The sequence below is a fragment of the Lonchura striata genome, chromosome 4A (assembly GCF_050655825.1).
Source record: "Lonchura striata isolate lonStrDom1 chromosome 4A, ASM5065582v1, whole genome shotgun sequence".
Taxonomy (NCBI): Eukaryota; Metazoa; Chordata; class Aves; order Passeriformes; family Estrildidae; genus Lonchura; species Lonchura striata.
This window is the reverse complement of record NC_140742.1, coordinates 4,374,732-4,395,320: the sequence shown is the minus strand read 5'-3', so window position 1 is coordinate 4,395,320 and position 20,589 is coordinate 4,374,732. Positions and strand designations below refer to the sequence as shown.

General features: G+C 40.2%; 1 protein-coding gene across 2 annotated transcripts in view; it reads left to right on the top strand.

Moving 5' to 3' along the window:
• The window catches only part of LOC110471139 (connector enhancer of kinase suppressor of ras 2), a 172,280-nt gene that overhangs the window by 137,077 nt on the left and 14,614 nt on the right, over positions 1-20,589 (top strand). For both annotated transcript variants that reach the window (XM_077786481.2, XM_077786480.2), the window contains 5 exons: positions 3,053-3,101; positions 5,904-5,952; positions 6,993-7,168; positions 8,534-8,607; positions 14,057-14,128. In XM_077786481.2, the coding sequence (XP_077642607.1) occupies positions 3,053-3,101; positions 5,904-5,952; positions 6,993-7,168; positions 8,534-8,607; positions 14,057-14,128 (420 nt within the window). The remainder of the gene's footprint in view (positions 1-3,052; positions 3,102-5,903; positions 5,953-6,992; positions 7,169-8,533; positions 8,608-14,056; positions 14,129-20,589) is intronic.

Sequence of the window (20,589 nt, the reverse complement as noted above, 5' to 3'; positions counted from 1 at the left end):
TTTGGTGCAACCACAAAAGAAGAGATGCAGAGGGTTTTGTTTTTTTGGTTTGGATTTTTTTTTTTTCTTCTGAGCAATTTTGTTCTTCCCAGAGCAAAGGGCTCCTGATTTTTCCCAGCAGGTTGCACATGCCCAGTTTGGCAGGGACGTTGCAATCCAGATGGATCATCCCTGGTGGACAGGACAGGGCATCTGCCAAGAGATACTTTCCAGGGACATATGACTTGATGAAATTTTGGCAAACTTTCATAGCAAAAGGCTATGCTTTTATATTCTTTTATAGAAGAATCCTTCTCCCACACATTTTAAATTTCAGGCCCAAAACATGACCATATCATATCTTTTCAATACGTTGGAAAATATTTCAAGAGGCAGAATTATATCACCTTCCTAATAACCTTATTTAAAGTGTTTTAAACAGCTTAAACCAAAATAAGACCCGATTTTCAGATATTTAGCCCCTAGAGTTAGGCTTTGGGGACCAGGAGACAAACTGTGTTGATTGATTGACATATTTGGGTGAAATATCTTCAATAACTGAAAGAGGGGAAATTTAGGTTGGATATACAGAAATTCTTCCCTTTGAGGGTGGGGAGCCCTGGCACAGGGTGCTCACAGAAGCTGAGGCTGCCCCTGGATCTCTGGAGTTCCAAGGCCAGGTTGGACAGGGCTTGGAGCAGCCTGGGATAGTGGAAGGTGTGCCTGCCTATGGCAGGGCATGGAATGGGATGGGATTTAAAGTCCCTTCCATCCCAAACCATCCTGGGATTCTGTGTTTTCAACAGACAGGGACCTGTAGAGCTTCTGTGATATTTATTATAGCATCCTTTGCTTTAAAAAAGCCAAGGAGAAGGAAGTTGTTTCTTGCATGTGGTAGAACCTCCCCCAGAGCTCCAGCAGCTTTGTGAGAGCTGTGTGCTGTCCCTGGGAACACAGAGCTTTTTCACTCATTTGAGGAGGAGAGCATAGAGCAAGGCTGGCAGCTCTGTCACAGCCCGGAGCAGAGCAGAAATGAGGAATCCCTGCCTTACAACTCTGAGTTCTCCCAAACTTTGGCACCCAAACACCTCGCAGCTGGCCCAGCTGTGTGCACAGGGCAGGAGCTGCAGCAGCCCTTGGTGCAGGACATTGTCCCTCTCACACAAACCTCCCTGCCTGCCAAACCTGAGCTGCCCTCACAGCCCTGGGGCTGGAAGCTGTGAGCTCACTCCTGAGCAGGAGCTGTGATTTTGATGCCTGGAGCAGAGGCTGGACAGAGTTAAAGGAATAAAGTAGGGATTTATTAAAAGGACTTCACAAGATACACCTTGGGCAGTTCAAGAGCCCAGCCAGGGCTACACCCTGGGTCAGGAGTTTTCACACTTTTATAAGTTTTGGTCCATTTCCATATTGGGGTTCACTGTCCAATTCCAGCTCCGGGTGATGCAGTCCCATCCTCCCAGTTGGCTCTCCTTAATTCACTGTTTGCACTTTTTGGTCTGGAGCTGCAGCGGCGTCCTTGGTTCTGGGGCTGGAAAAGGATTGCTCTGTGTGCCTGAGCTGGTTCTGGGCTGGAAAAGGATTGTTCTGTGTGCCTGAGCTGGTTCTGGGCTGGAAAAGGATTGTTCTGTGTGCCTGAGCTGGTTCTGGTCTGGAAAAGGATTTTTCTGTGTGCCTGAGCTGTGAGGAGAACTGCTGACACTTTATATGGAGTTCAGAGTTATTCACCAATGCACAACAGAATCAGGAAAATATGAAAGCTCAAACTTAAGGCATCAATTTAGGCAGTGGCAGCCTGCAGCTGGAATCCCTGGATGTGTGGGTGCACTGAGTTTTAGGAAGGCAAGCTGGGCTGCCTGTCCCTGAGCTGATTTGTTCCCCTGTTTTCCAGGAGCTTTGCCCTGTTGGGGGCTGTTTCATGGACGAGGATGAGGTAACAGGCGCCCAGCGAGGAATCGCTGCTGAGCTTTCCTGCAGACAAACACCTGCCTCTGCTTAGCAGGGTTCTCCCTGCTCTTTGATCTTCATCTCACTTCAGGAGAATTTTTCCCAGTAATAGGAAGCCCCAAAGCTGTGGGTTCTGGCCAGGGGTGTGTCACGTAGCTGTGACATCCCTGTGGGCGCCTGGGTGCAGATCTCTGCTTCCCTCGGCAGCCAGCCCTGCAAGGGGAGAGAGGCAGAAAAACTGCATCAGTCACACGGGGCACAGCTGCTGCTTGGATGAACATTTTGCTGAATATTTGCTTTGTTTTCATGTGAAAACACTGCTCAAGTTCTTTCTCATAACACATTCTGTCTTTTTAAATAATGCTTAAAGATTATTTTGATCACTGTCACAGTGGTGTGCTTTGGAAATTACTTTTTTTTACTTGTGGTTAATGCTGGAGAGATAAGAAGAGATAAACATTTTAAAAATAACTTTCAGTCTTGACATTTTGCTGTCAGTGTTGCATGTTCAGATGCACCTGTACTGCAGAGATTTACAGGTGCACCTGATTTGCTTGAAGCATCAACAGCCCAGAGCAGAGACCTGAGCCAGGGATTTCAAACCTCTCTACAAAATACTCAATAATTAATCTGCAGTGAGAATTTACTTGATGCAACAGAAATATATTATATAAAAGATGGAAGTTCTAGTAACCTAAATGTAAATCACAGATCCAGATGAGGTGATTAAAAATGCATTCCTGTGACCAGGTAGGTAAATCCAAAATGCTACATGTGTATTAGTCCAAGTTCTGAAAAATGGATAAAAAGGACAAATCTGACCCTAATTCAGTGTCCTATTTCCATCATGGCCAATACTGTTTGCACTGGATGAGGAAAGGCCTCTGGTGCTGCTGCCCTGCTTTGTTCTCCAGTCTTTACAGAACTCACATATATCAGAGATGGTATTTTGCATTTTAATGTGTCAATTCTTGGTATCTGTGGCATCCTGTAGCAAAATCTTATAGAACTTTGTGCTGCAGGATGCTGCGGTTATATTTAGAAATTCACAGTGTCTGTAAGCACTATGTAATCAGTTTGGGTTTTTTCCTGTGGTTATTTGACATCTTTTTTCTGTTTGCCCTAGATATGCAAGTTCTGCCATTGACCATCCAGGAAACACATCCATGAGGAAGGTAATGATTTATAAATGTGCTTGAAATAAGCAAAAAACTCTTCAACTGTTCAATTCAGTGTTATATTTTTAAAAGATACCTTAGATATCCCAAACCTTGACATTTGCCTATGTTATGAAAGAGCTGAAAACAAAAATCTAGGAATAATTTCCATGTTGAAGAAACTGAGTGCTGTAACCACAGCAGGTCAGTGTTTCTGCAATACTTTTAGTCAAGATTAGGAGCTTAGGAATTCAGTTAATTTTAGGAACCTTGGTGTGTGTTCTCAAGTATGTGATGGTTTGGGGACCAGAATCACACACCACGTTGGGCTGGAAGGCACTTCTGGAGGGAGGTTTACACTGAAGGTAAAGAAAAGTTTGAAAACTCTTAGAATATTCAAATAGTACCAATACTATGAAAAGGAGTTTGGGGATTAAGATTTTCAAATATTTTTGTGGTAGCAATTTGACTGCTTCATTTTCAATGGAAAATAGCTGTTAAAAAAAAATTGGTTTATTTTTATTTCATACAAAGGACAAACAGAACCTTCATTTGTAGAATGTCAGTTCTTCATTCTGACTTGGCACTTTTTACACTGATTAGACTGGACAGGGCTTGGACCACCCTGGGACAGTGGAAGATGTCCCTGCCCGTGGCAGAGGGAATGGGATGAGCTCTAAGGTCCCTCCCAACTTCTGTGGCTGGGATGACTCAGTTCTAAACAGTTTTCCCTAAGAACTCCCGAGGTTAAAACCAGTGGAGCAACAAGCAACCAGTTTTGGTTTTCATTTAGTGTTTCTGTGTCAGCACTTCTCCTACCCCCTGATTACACTGAGATCTCCTTAATTTATCTTCAGTAGCATCCATTCCATTCTATCACTTTTTTCCTTTCATTTTTCACTGGGCTGGCTTTGGGTGGGGGTGGCAGGGTGTGCACTCCCTGACTGGCCTCGTGGTGTGGTTTGGAGATAAGAATTGAAATGCTGACAGCCCCAGCGAGCTCTCCATCATCTGTCTGTCTCCCATAGCAACTCTGAGTCATTTGGAGTTGTGGGCTCTGTTTCCCTACAGTGTTTGCCACCAAGTTAATTATATTATAGTGGTTCTTTTATCTCTCAGAATGTGGAGTTTGAATTTTTACGTCAGCAGTGCTAATTAGCTACTGATTCCCAAGGTATTGCAAACCTTTCACTTTCTCTAGTTTCCTTGGTTTGAATACATTCTAGGTGTGAAAAAACAAAACAGGAAGAATAATTTGCTAAGCATTTTGGAAGAAGGATATTTTTTTATTTCAAAAAGATATTTTCACCTCTCTCTTGATTTGTTGTGCTGTTTCTTTCATTATTTTTAAAACTTTCATATTAAATGATGAATATCAGTTTCTGGTGAGTATCTCCTCTAGATATTTAATTTGTCTTGCAGTTCTTTAAATTTGCCCACATTTGATTATAGGGTTTTATTCCGTCCCTACATTTCTCTAGCCTAAACTGGGGGAAAATTTGGTGATGTCTTTTTCAGGAACACACCTGCTTTGCCCTAATGCATTTCTCTGGAAAGAGGAACATTGAGCAGATTGTTCCAGCCCCAGCCACCACAGAACTCCAGCAGACACACCAGGACAGATCAATATTGCTGCTGTGATTTGCAGTGCATCCACAAACCCCCCACAGAGCTGCTGGGCACATTTGATACCTTCTCTCCGAGTTTTGCCATTTCATTTTCTGGATTTTGCCACATTTCCTCCAGCACAGGAGCATTAATCTTTGTCTTTTCCTGAGCAAAGAGGCACATTTGCAGAGATGATGTTAAGCAAGGGAGATGTGCTGAGTTAGTGGGCGCTGCACCCTGGCTCACTGAGCTTCCCCTGCCAGGATTGTCCCATTGTGTGGGACATTCCTGTCCTGGGGCAGGCTGGGGTCAGGAGCTGCTGATCCCTGCAGTCCCCACAAAGCCTTCCCCTTGTCAAGTGCTAAATCAGGGCTGCGGATGGCCAAACCCACTCCTCCCTCTGCTGCTGTCATTTAAAATAAACCTGTTTCTCTCTGGAGCTGGAGTCTTGTTTTCACCTGATTATTTTCTATGTACTTGAGCATTTGTTCATTGGAGGCAAATCCTTACCAGTGTTTGAGTACTATCCCTGGTTTTAGGTTTAAATAAAGAGATGCTTTTAGGGTTTTGTTGTGGTTTGTTTGTTTGTTTGTTTGTTTTTTCCAGAATCTGTAGCAATTTTCTAATGCTGCCACAAAAGAAAAAAAGTTTTATTTTTTTTTCAGCTGAGACTTATTCTGTCAACCACCAACCTAAAAAACTTGTTTGTGTGGTGGGAAGAATGTGACTTTGACACATCATTAAGCACATGATTTTGTTTATAATGTTTGTGGTGGATATTTATTTTTCAATGCATATTTTGGTAATTTTTTCCTGTATTGTAATTATTTCCTGTTATTTGTAATTTTTTAATTATTTATTATTATTTCCTTGATGCAACAAACTTCAAATACCAGTCAGTTTATCAGCTCATTCATGGGAGTTTATATCTTTAATTTTGAAACTACTGCACAGCTATTCACGTAAAGAATCCCCGATGCTTTCATTGCAATTGTAATTAATATTTTGAAAGCGATTTTAATTTGCAGATTTAGCAGAGTGTTGTTTTCTTTATGATGTTGAGGAAAGTTGTAAGAGAGGAATGACAGAAGGGAGATTCTGTGATCACTGATGCTGTGATAACCCTGGAGAGGGGAGTGAATGAAAGCTCTTATATGTTACTGCTGTTACTTGCACTGGTGTTTCATAATTTATTTATTTTTTTCCTTACAGTCATTCCATTACGCTTCCCTCAGGGTAAAAAGCAGAAAATGGTCAAAAGGTAACTTCTTTTAGTTGACTTTTTGAAACTAGAAAATGAGGGTCCTTCTCTGATAATAAGTGATCTGTAACAAAAGTTCAACTTGATTAAATATTTCTAAATTTGATGGTAAGCAACAAAGGAAAATACCAAACTAAAATAGCAAAAGAAATGTTTTATAGGTACAATATTGCTTGGGTGGGTGGAAAAATTTCTTCTCCCTTAGGAAGAAGGCAAGTAGCATCTATGAGCAAATTGATGAGAATTTGCCTGTGGAATACTGCAGAGCAAAGGGTGGTATCTTATATTCTCTACATTTCTTCCCTGTTTCCCAGCTGTAGGACAAATGTAATTCTCATAGCATCATAAACTTGATTTTTCACACTAAAAAAAAGTCTGGTATGTTAAGTCTGGTATGTATTTCCTACAGAGCTTTTTATCAGGAAAATATACCATATTTATTAAAACACCTGTTTTTATTAATATATACACAGCAATCTAAGCCTTTCAATTAGGATTCATTGAAATAACACCAAGAAAAAGAAAAAACCCTATTCCTGCTGTGCCTTTAACAGGATGCTGTAAAGTTAAAATATTGTTGCTCACTTCAGGATAAAAATAATGTAAGCATGTACACTGTTATGGAAGTGAACAATCCTTCCTTTTTATTGTTTATAAAAATTCTGTTTAAAAATTCCCATTATTTGTCAGGGCTTCTCCTGCTAAAGGGAAGATATATGGAAAAAAATAGTGTTTGCATCTGTGTACAGATTGTGTCATACTCTGAGTTCCTGACTGAGGCTAAATAAATACATTTTTACTTTGGAATGGTGCTGTCCATCTTAATCAGCAAAAAAATGCAGCCCTTAGAGGAAGGAACCCTCCAGAGATTAAATAAAGCATTGCACAAACCAGGCCCTGTGCATTTTGTGTTCACAGGCAGACCAAAATCACAGGGCACTGCTGAATTTGGAAATGGCTCGTTCCGAGTCAGGAGAGGGTTTGGCTGGGAGGGAAATTTTGGAATGAAATTGGAATATTTTTCCCCGTGGTGTTCCCAGGGAGTTCCCTCTCCAGCGTGAGCAGGAGGCGCATCTCCTGCAAGGACCTGGGCCACGGCGACTGCGAGGGCTGGCTCTGGAAGAAAAAGGATGCCAAAGGTTATTTCACCCAGAAATGGAAAAAGTACTGGTTCATTCTGAAGGATTCCTCCTTGTACTGGTACACAAACCAGAATGTAAGTACAAGTCATGCTTGGAAAAAGTCAAAATTAAACTAATAGTTCCTTTAAAGTGTATTTTTACTGTGTGCTTGGATGAGCTGCCACTTTAATTGCCAGGTCTGGGACACTCTGACTGGAAATATTTCAACTGAAATTCTTTTTTAAAATCTCCAAGTCCATGTTCAAGCTTAATAAAATAACAGATGTTCATGGCAGTGTTTAAGAAATGAGTATGTCTGTAGTTAATCCTTTTCCACAGATTTATTTGGACTAACGCAGTGTTCACACTCAGCTCTCCCCAGTTTCACTTGGGGGGAGGGATGTGTAAAGTGTAACCATTTGTGTTAGTTAAGCATTCTGTGAAGCAGATGTGAAAATCTGAATTTGTAAATCTCTTTATCCAGAAGTTATTTTTGTATCGATGTTCCTCTTGCTTTTTGCTGAATTAGTCTGGAGTTTGCAGTTTCTCATGTGTAAAATGCTGTTCTTGGTGAAATTTTCCTGAAAACCAATGGGTCTGTGCTGGTGCAATCTGCATAAATGTAGGGAAATAACAGAGGGGAGAAGCCCAGAACGGTTCAGAGCTGCTCCTCCATTCGTGTGCAGCAGCCCCAGCGCTGGAGCTGAGCCCTGCAGCCTGCTTTGGTTACTGATCTTTTACTCCACTCTCCCACTTTCTTCCAGAGGATGAGTTTAGCAGCATCATTCCCCTTGGTTTTTGTGGTTTTTGTAGCCCAGGAGGCTGTTCAGGTTTTGTGGGGTTTGACATTTCCTGTGCCAGGTTGGGGCACTGGCTGTGTCCCTGTGGCTCTCAGGCTGTGCCCCAAACCAAGCCATTGCTAGCACCTTTCAAAAACCTGCCTGGTGTTAATATGTCAATATGCTTAATATGTTAATATGCATTTCCTGCTGAATTGCTTCAAAAGAAGCAAAAAGTGACGGGATACGTTTCCTGGTTATTTCCTCCCATTTAATTCCTCACCAAGGAAGCTCCTCAGGGGCACACGTGGTGTGACAACTGTGACTTTCAAGAGAGACAAATAGCTGTAAAATGCTGATTTATGGGGGAAAATCTGAGAGCTCTGCTCTGTTTAGGTGCTGTGTGTGGGCCTGAAAAGTTTTCTGTGATCTTCAGCAAAAGGGGAATTGGGATGGCTGTGCCTCCTTTGAGAAATTATCCGTTTAGTTACCTCACAGAGGTTATTTACGCTGTGTGATGAATGGAATCCATTTCATAGAAAAAACAGTATGTGCAAAATGCATTCAGAACTTCCTTGGAGTAGTTGTTCTTTGTATAAACCCCAAACAGCTGCTGCTCATTTCTCTCTTCTTTAATTCTATATTCATTTTCAACATCTTTTTTTTTTTCTCATTCAATAGGATGAAAAAGCAGAAGGGTTCATCAGTTTACCTGAATTCAGGATAGACAGAGCAATTGAATGCAGACGAAAACAGTGAGTAATGTATCAATTATGTTTATAAAGGATTGCTCTGAGAAGTTAGCAATACATGGTACTGAACACTTTCAAAGACCAGAGAAGGAAGTTACTGAGAAAAAACTTTGAAAACTGTAAATATAACATCATAGATCCACTTAAGCTTTAGTATTTCTTTCTACTATAAAAGATGCAATGTAATGTGAATTCCATTTACTGGATTAAAATGAATTGAATAACTCTTTAGCCAGCTTGCCAGATAGTCCAATTACAGCTTCAGCTAAATAAGTAAATCAAAAAGCAATGAATACTTTAGTAAAGAGATAAAACTTTCTTTTATCGTTCAGTAGGGCAGTATTTTCCCATAGGAAATAGCATAACAAATACCATAGCAGGGAATGGTGAAAATAATCTTAATTTTCTCTTTTATGGGGGAAGCTTTTCATACCCAATATTGTGTTGCTCTCAGCTGCTAAAATATTTAGGTTCCATATGCAAAATGAACCCTGCATTATTCCTTATGTGCATATTGCTACTGCTAAATTCCACTAAAATGCATATTATAAGCTTTGCACAATTAAGGAATATTTAATAACAGACACCCATTGGAAACTGCTTCTAAACAGTGTTGGGATTGCAATCAACAGGTTGAACAGAACAATTCCAATGCTTTGAGAGCAGCACTTTGCTGGTATCTCCTGAATTATTTGCATTTGTCTTCTGTATGCGTTCCTACTTTTAACTAAACTTCCTGGATTTTTCCTCTGCTTTTCCAATGACTGAATGCAGTTTTGGTCTGAGGAAACAAGTCCTACAACGATGAGCACAATAACATAGAAATATTGAAGATATGAATTACAATAGAGATTGCTCATCAGAAAATCAAACCTCTTCAGTTGCCTGTTCATGTCTGGAGATATTATTACTGTGTCATAGAAGTACAAGACAGTGCAATTTACACTTCTATTTCTCCTTTCAGCTGAGGGTATCACTGTAGAAATTAAATATGAACTGAGCACTATAAATACCTCAGAGCAATGAGTAGATATTAATAATGATATTGAACAAAAATACAGGAAAAATAATATCCTTTTGTTAGGAATATAAAGCACTTAACAGATTTCAGTGAATTAACCAAGATCAAACAGAAGGTCATTGTGCACAGACAGAAATAGCTTCCAGAGCTTTCCTCAAAGCATGAGAGCACAATCCCTCAGAACTCAGCTTAGAGGAGGATTTCTGCAGGGTATATGCACAGGGAAAAGTCTGATTAACTGAAACTTTGCACACGACTGAAAGCTGAGAACCTTCAGGCTTTGAATCCTTTCAAAAAGAGGCAGGTCCAGAGGTAAAAGTATAATGAAGATGTTCTTAGTATATTCCCTTTTTCCCTGAGCTGAATTTCCATTTGATTTCTTCCTTCATGAACTACCATTTATATATTTCTCCCATCACAAGAACTGCACCTTACCTTAGCCACTGTTTTACCTGGAAGAAAGCACAGTGCAATTCAGAATATTCAGAATATTCAGAATATTCAGAATATTCAGAATATTCAGAATATTCATCACGTGGGAGTGGGGCCTTGGCTGTGTTCAGCTAGCTCCAGCCCACAGCCCCTGTGAGCACACCTGGAAAATATTTACCTGTCCTCTTCTGGGCTGTCCTGCAAGGCCAGGAGTGAGTATCATTCCATTGCCTGATTCCAGTGAAAAGCCACAGTGTCACTTTTCCTTCAGTTCTCCCCAGTGCAGAACTAAGAAAGTTTTGGACCTCAGTTTGGATTTCCCCTCAGATCTCTGTTATTTTCAGAGCTATTGATGTGAAACTTTCAAACCCTTTTGAAAGGAAAGGATTTGAAGACTTACTGGGATAATTAATGGATTTCTCTTCCCCACTGTTCTGTTGGAGGGGGAGCTCTGCTCCCCAGCCTGGCTGCTCCTGATGTCCATGGCCCACAGTGATGGAATCGCCCTAAGAAAGCTTTCACAAGAATACAGATAACTGAATGCATCAGTTGGTATGGTTTGATGATTTGCCTCAGTAATGCATTTAATGAAGGTACCCTGATTATTTCAGGAGCCATGGCATTATTCAGGCTGCTGCAGCTCTCCAGGCTATACTGGACGTGCAATGACCTTGTCCCTGTGAAAGGAGGCGTTTTCATTGCCACTGAAAAACTTTCCACTGCTTTTAGGCACCACCTGCATCCTCCTGATTAAAAGTGATCACAGTGTATGAGAAATTATAGTTATTTGAGTTAGTATGCTGTGGCATGACATGAATATCGTGTTATTTTCAAAGATACTGGTAATTAGAATGCCCCATGATGATGCTGATCCCTAAGTATAAAGATTAATTGAGCCACAGGTATAATTAATCCTTATCAACTGGTGCCTTGCCTGAACCTTCAACGATTTCCACCTAGTGAAAATTTTCATTGCCTAGTTAATGGAAATTTGGGTCTTAAATTTATCAAGGATATGCCACAGTGTTGGCACTTCATATTGAAAGTGTGCAGTCAGAGCTCTATACAAATGTCATTGTAGTACAGGCAGACATGAAGGTTCAGCTTAAATGTTGCTACAGTTTCATAATTTTATTATTTCTGAAAAGAACTTGACAGTCTTTGCAGACAGCAAAGCCTCCTTGAGCACCAGTGGCCCCCACAGGGAAGAAACTCTGGGCTGTGTTAACTGGAGTGCAGCCAGTGGATGGAGGGATTATTCTTTAAACTGGCACTCACTACCCCACATCTTGATTATTGCAGCCAGTCTGAGGCCCTCCAAGCCAAGCCAAATGTAAATATATAGATATAATTCCTCTAAATTATTCATATTTATACAGCTCAAATTGTTCCCCTGGAGACTGCAGTTCCTAATGCTAGAAATGTATCTAAACACTTCCCTAATAATAATCTTAGTGACACTGCTGGGAGAGGAAGATGGATTTATTGTTGTGTTTTGCAGTCCTGACACAGAACTGCAATACATTTAAATCACAAGTTTGCACAGAGCTGGGATCTCCATTTCATAGCAATAAAGATCTCTCTTCTTCAGTCTGCAGATATGTAACAGTGAATACATTATTGCAGCTTTAATGTTCACTATCTCAGGAAATTATCACAATATCAGGCAGAAGGATCTCAAGGAACATTCATATGGTAACCAATTAGAGCTGTTTGCTGGGGAACTCCTTTGCAAAAGCAGCCAGACCTGCAGCATTTAACTGATTTACCCTGACAAAATTCCTGCTCTTTCTGCATTTTATGACACATTCACAAGTTCTGTAACAGCTGAGCCAGGAGCCTGCAGACAGTGCCTGACCTGTTGCATACTCCTGATTTCACCTCTCTGTGCCTTAACCTAGGCAGGGTTCTGTGAGAATGTAAAATGTTCTCATAATCACAGGCTCACAGCCTCGTGTGGGTTGGAAGGGACCTTAAAGATCATCCATTCCACCCCTACCACGGGCAGGGACACATTCCACTAGAAAATGATCCACTAATCATAGATTTTATCACATTACAGGCGAACTAACTAACTTCCACCCATTAACATTGACTTGAAACCCAATACTGGCATTTGAATGCCTCTATGTGTTTAAATTTCCTGTCTAGGAAAATAATCCTATTTACAAGCAGAAACTCCATCATGTGATAGCATCTCAGGATTAGCCAGGAGGATTAGGATCTTTAGATCCAGCACCTAATCCTCTCCAATCCAAGCCAATCCCACTGGGAGATGGTTGGGCAAGTGGAGCAGGAGAAGGTGCAGACGCTGCAGGGAGTTCAGACCAACAGTAGAACTATGCAGGAGTGTTTGTTTAGTCATGATTTTCTATTTTAAGCATCAAAAATGTAGTAGTGTAAGGAATTTCTGTTGAAAGTACAGTATTTGCTAATCTCTGTGTAATGAAAGATGTGCCATGTACTGCTCTAATTCACAAACACACAAAGCTGTTCCACCTTTCTTACCCACAGCTGTTTCCACAGAACCATTGGAGTTGCTGATACTCAGCTGGCATAGGGGGATTAAAAAGTTCCACATCAAAAGCAGAAGACAAAAAATGATAAGAATTCTTGACACTAAAACCATATCATACCAATCAGTTAAAAGAAAGCATGAAGTGTATCAGAGCATACTTAAAACTGCATTTATATAATGAGGAAAAGAGAGATAATTAACAAGCCTGTGCCATCTAGTGGGCACCAGGAATCCTTGTGTGGGATTTCTCAGTCACTCACTTTTCTGATTTACAAAGTACCCGTAGCTAGGGCAGTGAGGCTTTGCAGTGGAAATTATCACTGTCCAGATGCCAAAACAACACTTAAATACCTCTACAGTCTTCTTTTATGGAATTTAATATTTAATGATAACCCTCTGTGCAAATATAACCTTACCCTTTATATCCCCAATCTCATGAAAAAAGAAACTGCACAGAAATACAACTCTGCTGTAGGGCTTTTGTCAGGAAAGCTATTACTGGATGCATTTGTATTAATTATATATATTAAAAAATCACTGTGCCCAGGTGAAGCTTCTTCAGCTTTCATCTTGTCTTTGAAAACTGCAATAAGTCATAGTAATTATTAAAACACTTATTTGCATTTAAGCTATTAATAGTGGAAACGTTGCATCACAGGTTCTTCATAATTCCACGTGTAATGATTCCTAATCTAATTCTTACATCTGGTAATTACCATATAAATGTCAGTATTTTAACATAAATGTTATGAATAATAGTGTGGCATTTTTTTAGCATTTGCCAGCTAAGCAAATTAATAGTCTGTAATGCTGGGACCTTCTGGTTTCCTTGATAGCAAAACTCCTTTTCATTATACCCACACAAAAAATTTGTAAAAACTGTGATTATTGTTCTTAGCAGTTTTCAACTGCTCAGCTGAGGGAGATCTCAGGGATTAGAGCACATAAAAGCATTAATAAAAAGCATTTATGTGAACTATAATCACCCATGCCATCTGACTATTATCCATTATTCCAGTGATTTCTAGCTCAACTTGGCAGCCCTCTGCATTTCTTTTTGTAGAACATGAAACAGTCATCAAGTACATGAGAAGAGGTGAGGGGGGGATCAAACATTTATTCCTTTAGCTGATCTTTGGAATACAACTTAGATGTACTTGAGTATATTCAATAAGACTTTCAAATTCACCCAAGAATTTTTTAGATGTAGAACATCAGTGGTTATCAAAAGGATTTCTATTTTTAAGTTATTCAAGTGCTTTTGAAATATTTGCAAAATATGAGGCTCACAATCGTAGATGAAATCAGATCGGGGGGGAATCCATCTATAAATTTAGGCAGCAAAATTCAGACTGAAGATGAAAAATACCTATGAAACCTGTAACATGCTGAAGAATCATAGAGCAGGACAGTCTGGTGTATTTGTAGACAAGATGTTTGAAAGAAAATGTGGTTTTTATTCTTTGTGCTCTTTTTTGTAGTGCCTTCAAAGCATGTCACCCCAAAATAAAGAGCTTCTACTTCGCAACCGACTGCCTTGAAGAGATGAACAGGTGAGCTGTGTGTCCCCTTTGTTGTGGGATGTCCTTTATCCTGCTGCTTCAATATTTCAGCTCACACAGGAATATCCTCCTGAAGCCTGATGGGATGCTGGCTCATGGTGTTCTCAGGAATTAGTTTTCCATTAATTTCAGTAAATACGTCACATTCTGTGGCTCACTTTGCTGACATTTCCTGCCATGACACGTCTCAGTTCTGCAAAGGAAAGTTACTTGTGTTGGTCTCTATGTTCATTAGAATTTTTTCTTTCATTGATGAGCTTAAGGTTCATCACCCTTGTGATGTTTTGTAGGTAAAGGCTGGAAGTCTTAGTGGGATCAGTGTTTCTGGTGTATTAAACAACATAACCACATCAAAGCATCAAAGCTCATACAGAGTACACCCAGGTGGTGGGATATGTCTGTGTATATATATATATATTTTTTTTTTTTTTTTCCCCTCCAATGCCAAGAACAACCCCCAACAACACAGAATATCAGCAGTAATTAATTTTATTCTCCACATCACTGTCCTAACATAGAGCAGAGGCAAGGAAAATTCCATGTTTGGTGTTGTAGTGAGTTTTAAATGTCCTTGGATGCGCTGGGAGGACATTCCAAACTTCTGACTGGACAAGGCAGTGGACAACCTGATCCAGCATTAAAGCTGACCCTGCTGTGGCTGGGTGTGGGAACAGGCACCTCCTGGGAGCTCCTCTACCCCAAATTACTCCGTGCTTCTCCTTTGTGACTCAGTGGTGAGGACAGAGATTGTGAAGGTGGGACAGGGCCTTAGATGCCAGCAGGCAGAGTCAGATGTGCTCCCTCCTCCTGTTACCTCAGAAATTTGTTTATTCCCAGCTGAGGTGGAAAGCACAAGGACACCTGGGACAAGGTCACCATGCTGGGAAGTCTTAAATCTTTCCTGGCACAGATAACTGAAACTTTGAGATGTTCTTACTTACAGTTCTTAATGCTTGCCAGCTTGGAAAGACAGATACGGATGGGGTTTTTCTGGAATATTAAAGCCTAAAACCCATTGTTGAATTGAACATTTCTATTTTGTGGCTTACAAGGCTCTTGGTATGCTGGGGTGAAGTGTGGAGGCCTGTTCATCCTGCAGTGAGAGGGTGATGAGCCTCAGTTACCAGGAGTGGAATATTTGCGGGGTGCAAGTTTGCTGAAAAATATTTTGTCAAGGTTGTCAATGTTCCATTGCTCAGTTCTGTGGTGTGGTTCAGGTTTGTTTGGACAAAAGTGAAGTGAGGATTTTTGCTGGTTTAACTCTGCCTGGTCTCCCTTGATTTCAGCTGCTGGGGTAGCTCTCGTTTGTCGAAGTGCCATTGATCCTATCTATAAATGATACATAAAATGTTCTGGCTCAAGGAAAACCAGGAAGTCTTGACACATGTTCAATGAGCTGCTTTTACAACATCCATTGATTTTTCCATGGGGAGCCCAGGAAGCTGCAGTGAGGCCTTGGAGCACAGAAGCAGCTGGGAAGGTGCCAGCATGTGCTTCCATACCATGCCATCCTAAACATCATTGACTTTGGAATTTACAAGAGCTTTTTCCCTGATTTTTTGAGAAGAAAGCAAAGGGTGAGCTTCTACTTGAAGTATTTAGTGCAGTATTTTCCCTTCAGCAATTCTGTCCCTGCAGAGCAATTGGAATTCACTCCCCACCCCAATGATGGATAACTCTGCTACCTCTGTAACATCCCTGGGCACCCCTGCAGCTCTTACAATTCCTTCTCCCAGAGATCCTGGGTGAAATTTGAAATGAGGAAGCAAGATTCATAGATGAAAAAATGTGTTTAAAATACTGATTCCACAAATCTCTCTCTTCCCAGCAAATTGCTAGCCCCATAATGTGAGGAAACAGAGCAAATATTATATGTGGTATCTCTCACTCCTGTTTTCAGCACAGAATTTAACTGGATTTTCCCTGCTGATGGAAGGGGGGATCCCTCATGCTGAAAAGTGAAGGAGTCCTGGCATGGAGAGGAATTTTCCTCATTCACTATAAGGGGAATTTTATCCTCTCTTCAACCACTTCTATTTTAACAGCTCTTTTTAGAGTTTCTCACCCCAGATTAATTGTTTATTTTTTTTTCCACTCTGGAATATTTTAGTGTGCCTTTAACCCCACATTGCTGAAGGAAGAGTTGGACCCCAGTAGGTAGGGCTGGATTATTCTGAGGCACTCAGCTGTGGCTGAGTTTTGCCTGCTGTGTTACTCAGGTTTGCAAAATTCATGCTCGTGCTGTTTTGTCAGGTCTTACACGAGCAGAGCCGTGTTCTTAGAAATGAATTAATAATGAACTTGATGAGCTCATCTCTAGCTTGCTACTCCAAGCTTGTTAAAGGCCTTATTTCCCAGAAGTGCTTCATCTCCTACCACACCACACATAACCTGTTTATGACTTTAATTAGCATTGAATTTAATATTTGGTTGTTTTACAATATCTATGTTATTTAAAACTTACAAGCCATTGAAATGCAGTGCAGTGCATTTGCAATCTCATCATGGACTCCAAATACTAAATTTTTTAAAGTTTCTATTTTAGACTGAATAATTTGATCACTCTTGATTTGAATAACTGGGTTAACTTTGCAATTTTAATAACTCCCATAAATCTTTGTCGTTCATTCAAGAAATATAGCAAATAGTTACTTCTGAAACAGAATGATGATTGATTTTTATAGGGGTCACTCCTATATTTTCCAAGACCTGAAAGATTATAGCACAATATTTCTCTTAAAAAAATACTGTTTGAAAATTGATGTATTCTGAATTAAATTTCTATTGATTATAAGCAAATTTTATGGTGTCTCCAATCTACTTTTACATATGGAGTAGAACAAAGTAAGTTACTCAAGACTTTCCCTAAGTCATCCTGTCTATTACTAGAGATAATTCAGTTTTCTCCCTTAAATTTCAGGCCTGTTGGTCTCTCTGACAGGTCTTGGCCAAATCAGATGGCAAGCCAGGATTAACATATCTTTTCCAGTTTCAGTGCACTTAGTTTTCCCTTTATATAAAGTAGCACCCAAGTAAAACTCTTGGCAACCAAAAATTTCAGCCCTGATTCCCCATTAGACATTTTCCCCCTTAAACTGGACAAGTGAGCAGGAGATTGTCAGATCTGTCTGGCCTAATTCACCAGCTCTTCATCAAATAGAGCTGAATAAGTTTTCACAGAGCTCTTACTCTCAGCCCCTTACCTGCTGAAAAGCCAGGAGATAATTCTGCAGAACATGAAAGGTACTTTTCAAACAGAAATCCCTGGAATGGAGCTTCCCAATGGTGTTGTAAATAATCATAAAGAGCAGGTTTGCCTTTCTTCCTTTTATATTCCCATAAACTTGTTTCAAATCTGTGCCTGAGGCCACGCCAGCCCTCTAATTTATTGTTCTCACATAAAAGCTCCTAAGTGCAGCACAAGTAAAACAATTTTCTGATCAGAATTAGCTGCAGGTCCCAAGGGCTGGGTGAAACCACGATGTTCATGGGAGTGCACAGAGTGATCATGGAGCTGCTGTGCCCTGTCTGGGCAAAACACTGCACCAGGAATTCCTAGCACTGAGCTGGAATATCCCAAACCTCCTTTTCTGGGCAAGTCACCTGGCTCCTCCTTTTTACAATTTATGAACTATTTACCCTAGACTGTGAAGTTCCATTTCCCCCCTCACTCCATCCCAGCCCCAGTGGCTGATGGAGTTTGCAGTGCCCAATTGTGATTTATCCACCACCACCCAAATCAGCTCTGGGGGAGTTCATCCCTCGTGCAGGAGGAGGATCTGCACTGGCTTTCTGCACCAGCTTCAATTACAAAATTAACTTCTTCAAATTCTGCTGTGAATAGTAGCAGTGTGAATTGCTAGAGTTCTTCTGGGAGCCAAGCAGCTCAGCTGCATCTCAGAGAGCAGATTTAGTGATTCCAGCCCTGCCCCTCTGAGGTGAAGGTGGTGTCACAGTCCCCATTGTCACCTTATGCTGGAGATGCTGAGTTAACTCAGCCAAATCTTAAAGATTAGTAATAGAAATAAGAAGTAATAGAAATAAGAAATTTCATCATAATGAATTAGCCAGGCATTTAACAGCATTATTTGGCCTACTTGAGCTGAGTCTTTAAAAACTATGTAGAAGCAGAATTACACAATTTCACAAGTAAATCATTCCATTTCTTTAAAAAATTCACCTCTAACCCCCAAAACCCCACCCACAGTTTATGCCATGCTAAGCTCAGTTCTCTTGCTTGTAAACAAAGCTTTCTTTCTCCAGAGCTTTCCTTTGGGCCAATCATTTGGTGAAAGCTGGAGCAAAAGTTTGAGGAAGTGAGTAAGGAGAAGTTCCAATTGAGTGAGTTTTTGTGACTGTTTTGGTGATTTCTTTATTATTGGTTCTGGATCAAATAGCCTATCAGTTATTGTGTGCTTTTATTCTCTGTGATACACGACTGTGTTTGTACAGTAAAATGCTGGTACCAGAAAGGTAATTTATTTGCTGCAAAGCAGTTAATTTCTTTTGTCTATTACACACTGTGAAAAACAAACAAAAACAAACAAACAAAAAACACCCACACCAAACCAGACTTTGTAGTACAGAGACATAATTGTGCATTTGACAGAGGAAAGTTAAAAAAATTTAAAATGAAAAAAAAAAAAATCCTATTAAGGGCATAAAGCAGATGCACATGCAAAGAGGGCACAGATTGGTTCACTTGTCTTAAGTTGTCTCAGGCTTTTTTCCGATTTTTGCAGCCTGACAAATCTAAGAAGACAATGCATGAAACAAGATCAACAGTCATTTCAAATTATCAAATCAGAGAGTGCTCAGAGTTTATCCCATGAATGATTTTGCTTAACAAATCCCAGCAAGTGTGACAAATCAAACAGCAGAGGCAGAGCTGCTGGGGGCTGGTACAGGGGCAGAGATGAGCTCAGGGGAAGGATCTGCTCAGGGTCACATTTCACCAGGAGATGCTTTGGGGCTCCTTTTGTGCAGAGGAAACCCAAGGCATCATTTCAGCCACCCCTGTTAGAGCACCTTTTATTCTCTTAAATGAATGTATTACCTGCATAATCATAGAAAATAGAGAAAATAATGTACCTTAGGAAGTCAAATGGGAAATGCATTGATTTTGCAGGTGTTCAGTAAGAAAGACTGGTCAGAGAAGTCCACATAACAAGTACAAAATCAATTTTTAAATCTAATTGTGTATTGCAAAGAATTTTACTGTGAATTCTGGAATCTGATTATCCCAGTGACAAAAAATATAATACAAAGCTTTTGATCAGAAATTAAATGTAAACCGCACTCAATAAATTTTATGTGTAAAATAAATGGTTCAAGGGAACCTCTAATATACTTAAACATAACTTGATTTAAATGAAATTTAACTTCCACTTTGTTCTAGTTTTGCATTTTAACCAAATAATCTCAAATGTAAACCCAATCTCAAAAATGAAGAAAGAAATATTTCTGCACTGAAACATTTCTAACACAAAGCTGAGGTGGTGTACAAGGGCAAGAATTAATGACGAAAAGATACAAGATAGGAAATATATTCTATTTATCTTTCTGTTAATGTGTCATGATTTCATAGACTTCATTTTTAAAGGAATATTTAACAGAGAGAAATAGTGAAAACAGTTGGACTTTTTCTTGAATTTACACCTTTTCACGACATATAATTTTTTTACATATTCATTTGAATTAAATAGCTTTTTCTAAACCCAGCCACTTGGTATATGCAATAAGTGAGGATATCAGCAAATCAAACTTTTCTGAGCCACAGAAATTCTTTTCTTTCCCCCTTCTCCATGGGTTTATGGAACAGTTCTAGTTATAACCTAAAAATTGTAACTTTTCACCCCTTTTTTCTAGGAAGTCAAAAAAGGTTATCCTCTTCCCTTGCTTTTCATTCTCCTACACTAAACAAAATAGTTCTCTCCAATTTATAACAACTGAGATTTTCCAAGTTGTTTTACTTTTTATTTGTGCTTTTTTCACTCTGGACTTGTAGAAAGGAGCAGCCAAGGGGGTGAGTGTGATGCCATTGTGGAAACTTGTGTTTCCTTCACTCCCAGAACCTCCCACTGACCTTGGGCTTGCTCAGCCCCTGCTCAGCAGAGTAAACTACAACAGCCAGGACACAGCAATGTATTAATTTGTACATTGAGGAGTGGCATATTCTTGTTTTCAATACAGTGTTAGGGGAGCAAAGCAATGTGCAATTGTTTCCAGTTGTTTGGCCCCCTTTAACATTTCCCAGTGTTTCTGTCAGCAGGTGAATGTGCTCCTGGTTCCTGACAATTCAGGGTGTTTTAGGATGATTCACTCTTCAGTCTCAGGCTGTGACAGCTCCTCCCTGCCCTGCTGCCTTCACTCAGCACAGCCCCAGCCTGGGGCAGAATCAGACTCTCAGAAGAGGCCCTGGGCTGTAATCCCTGGGTAATAACCAGAATTAT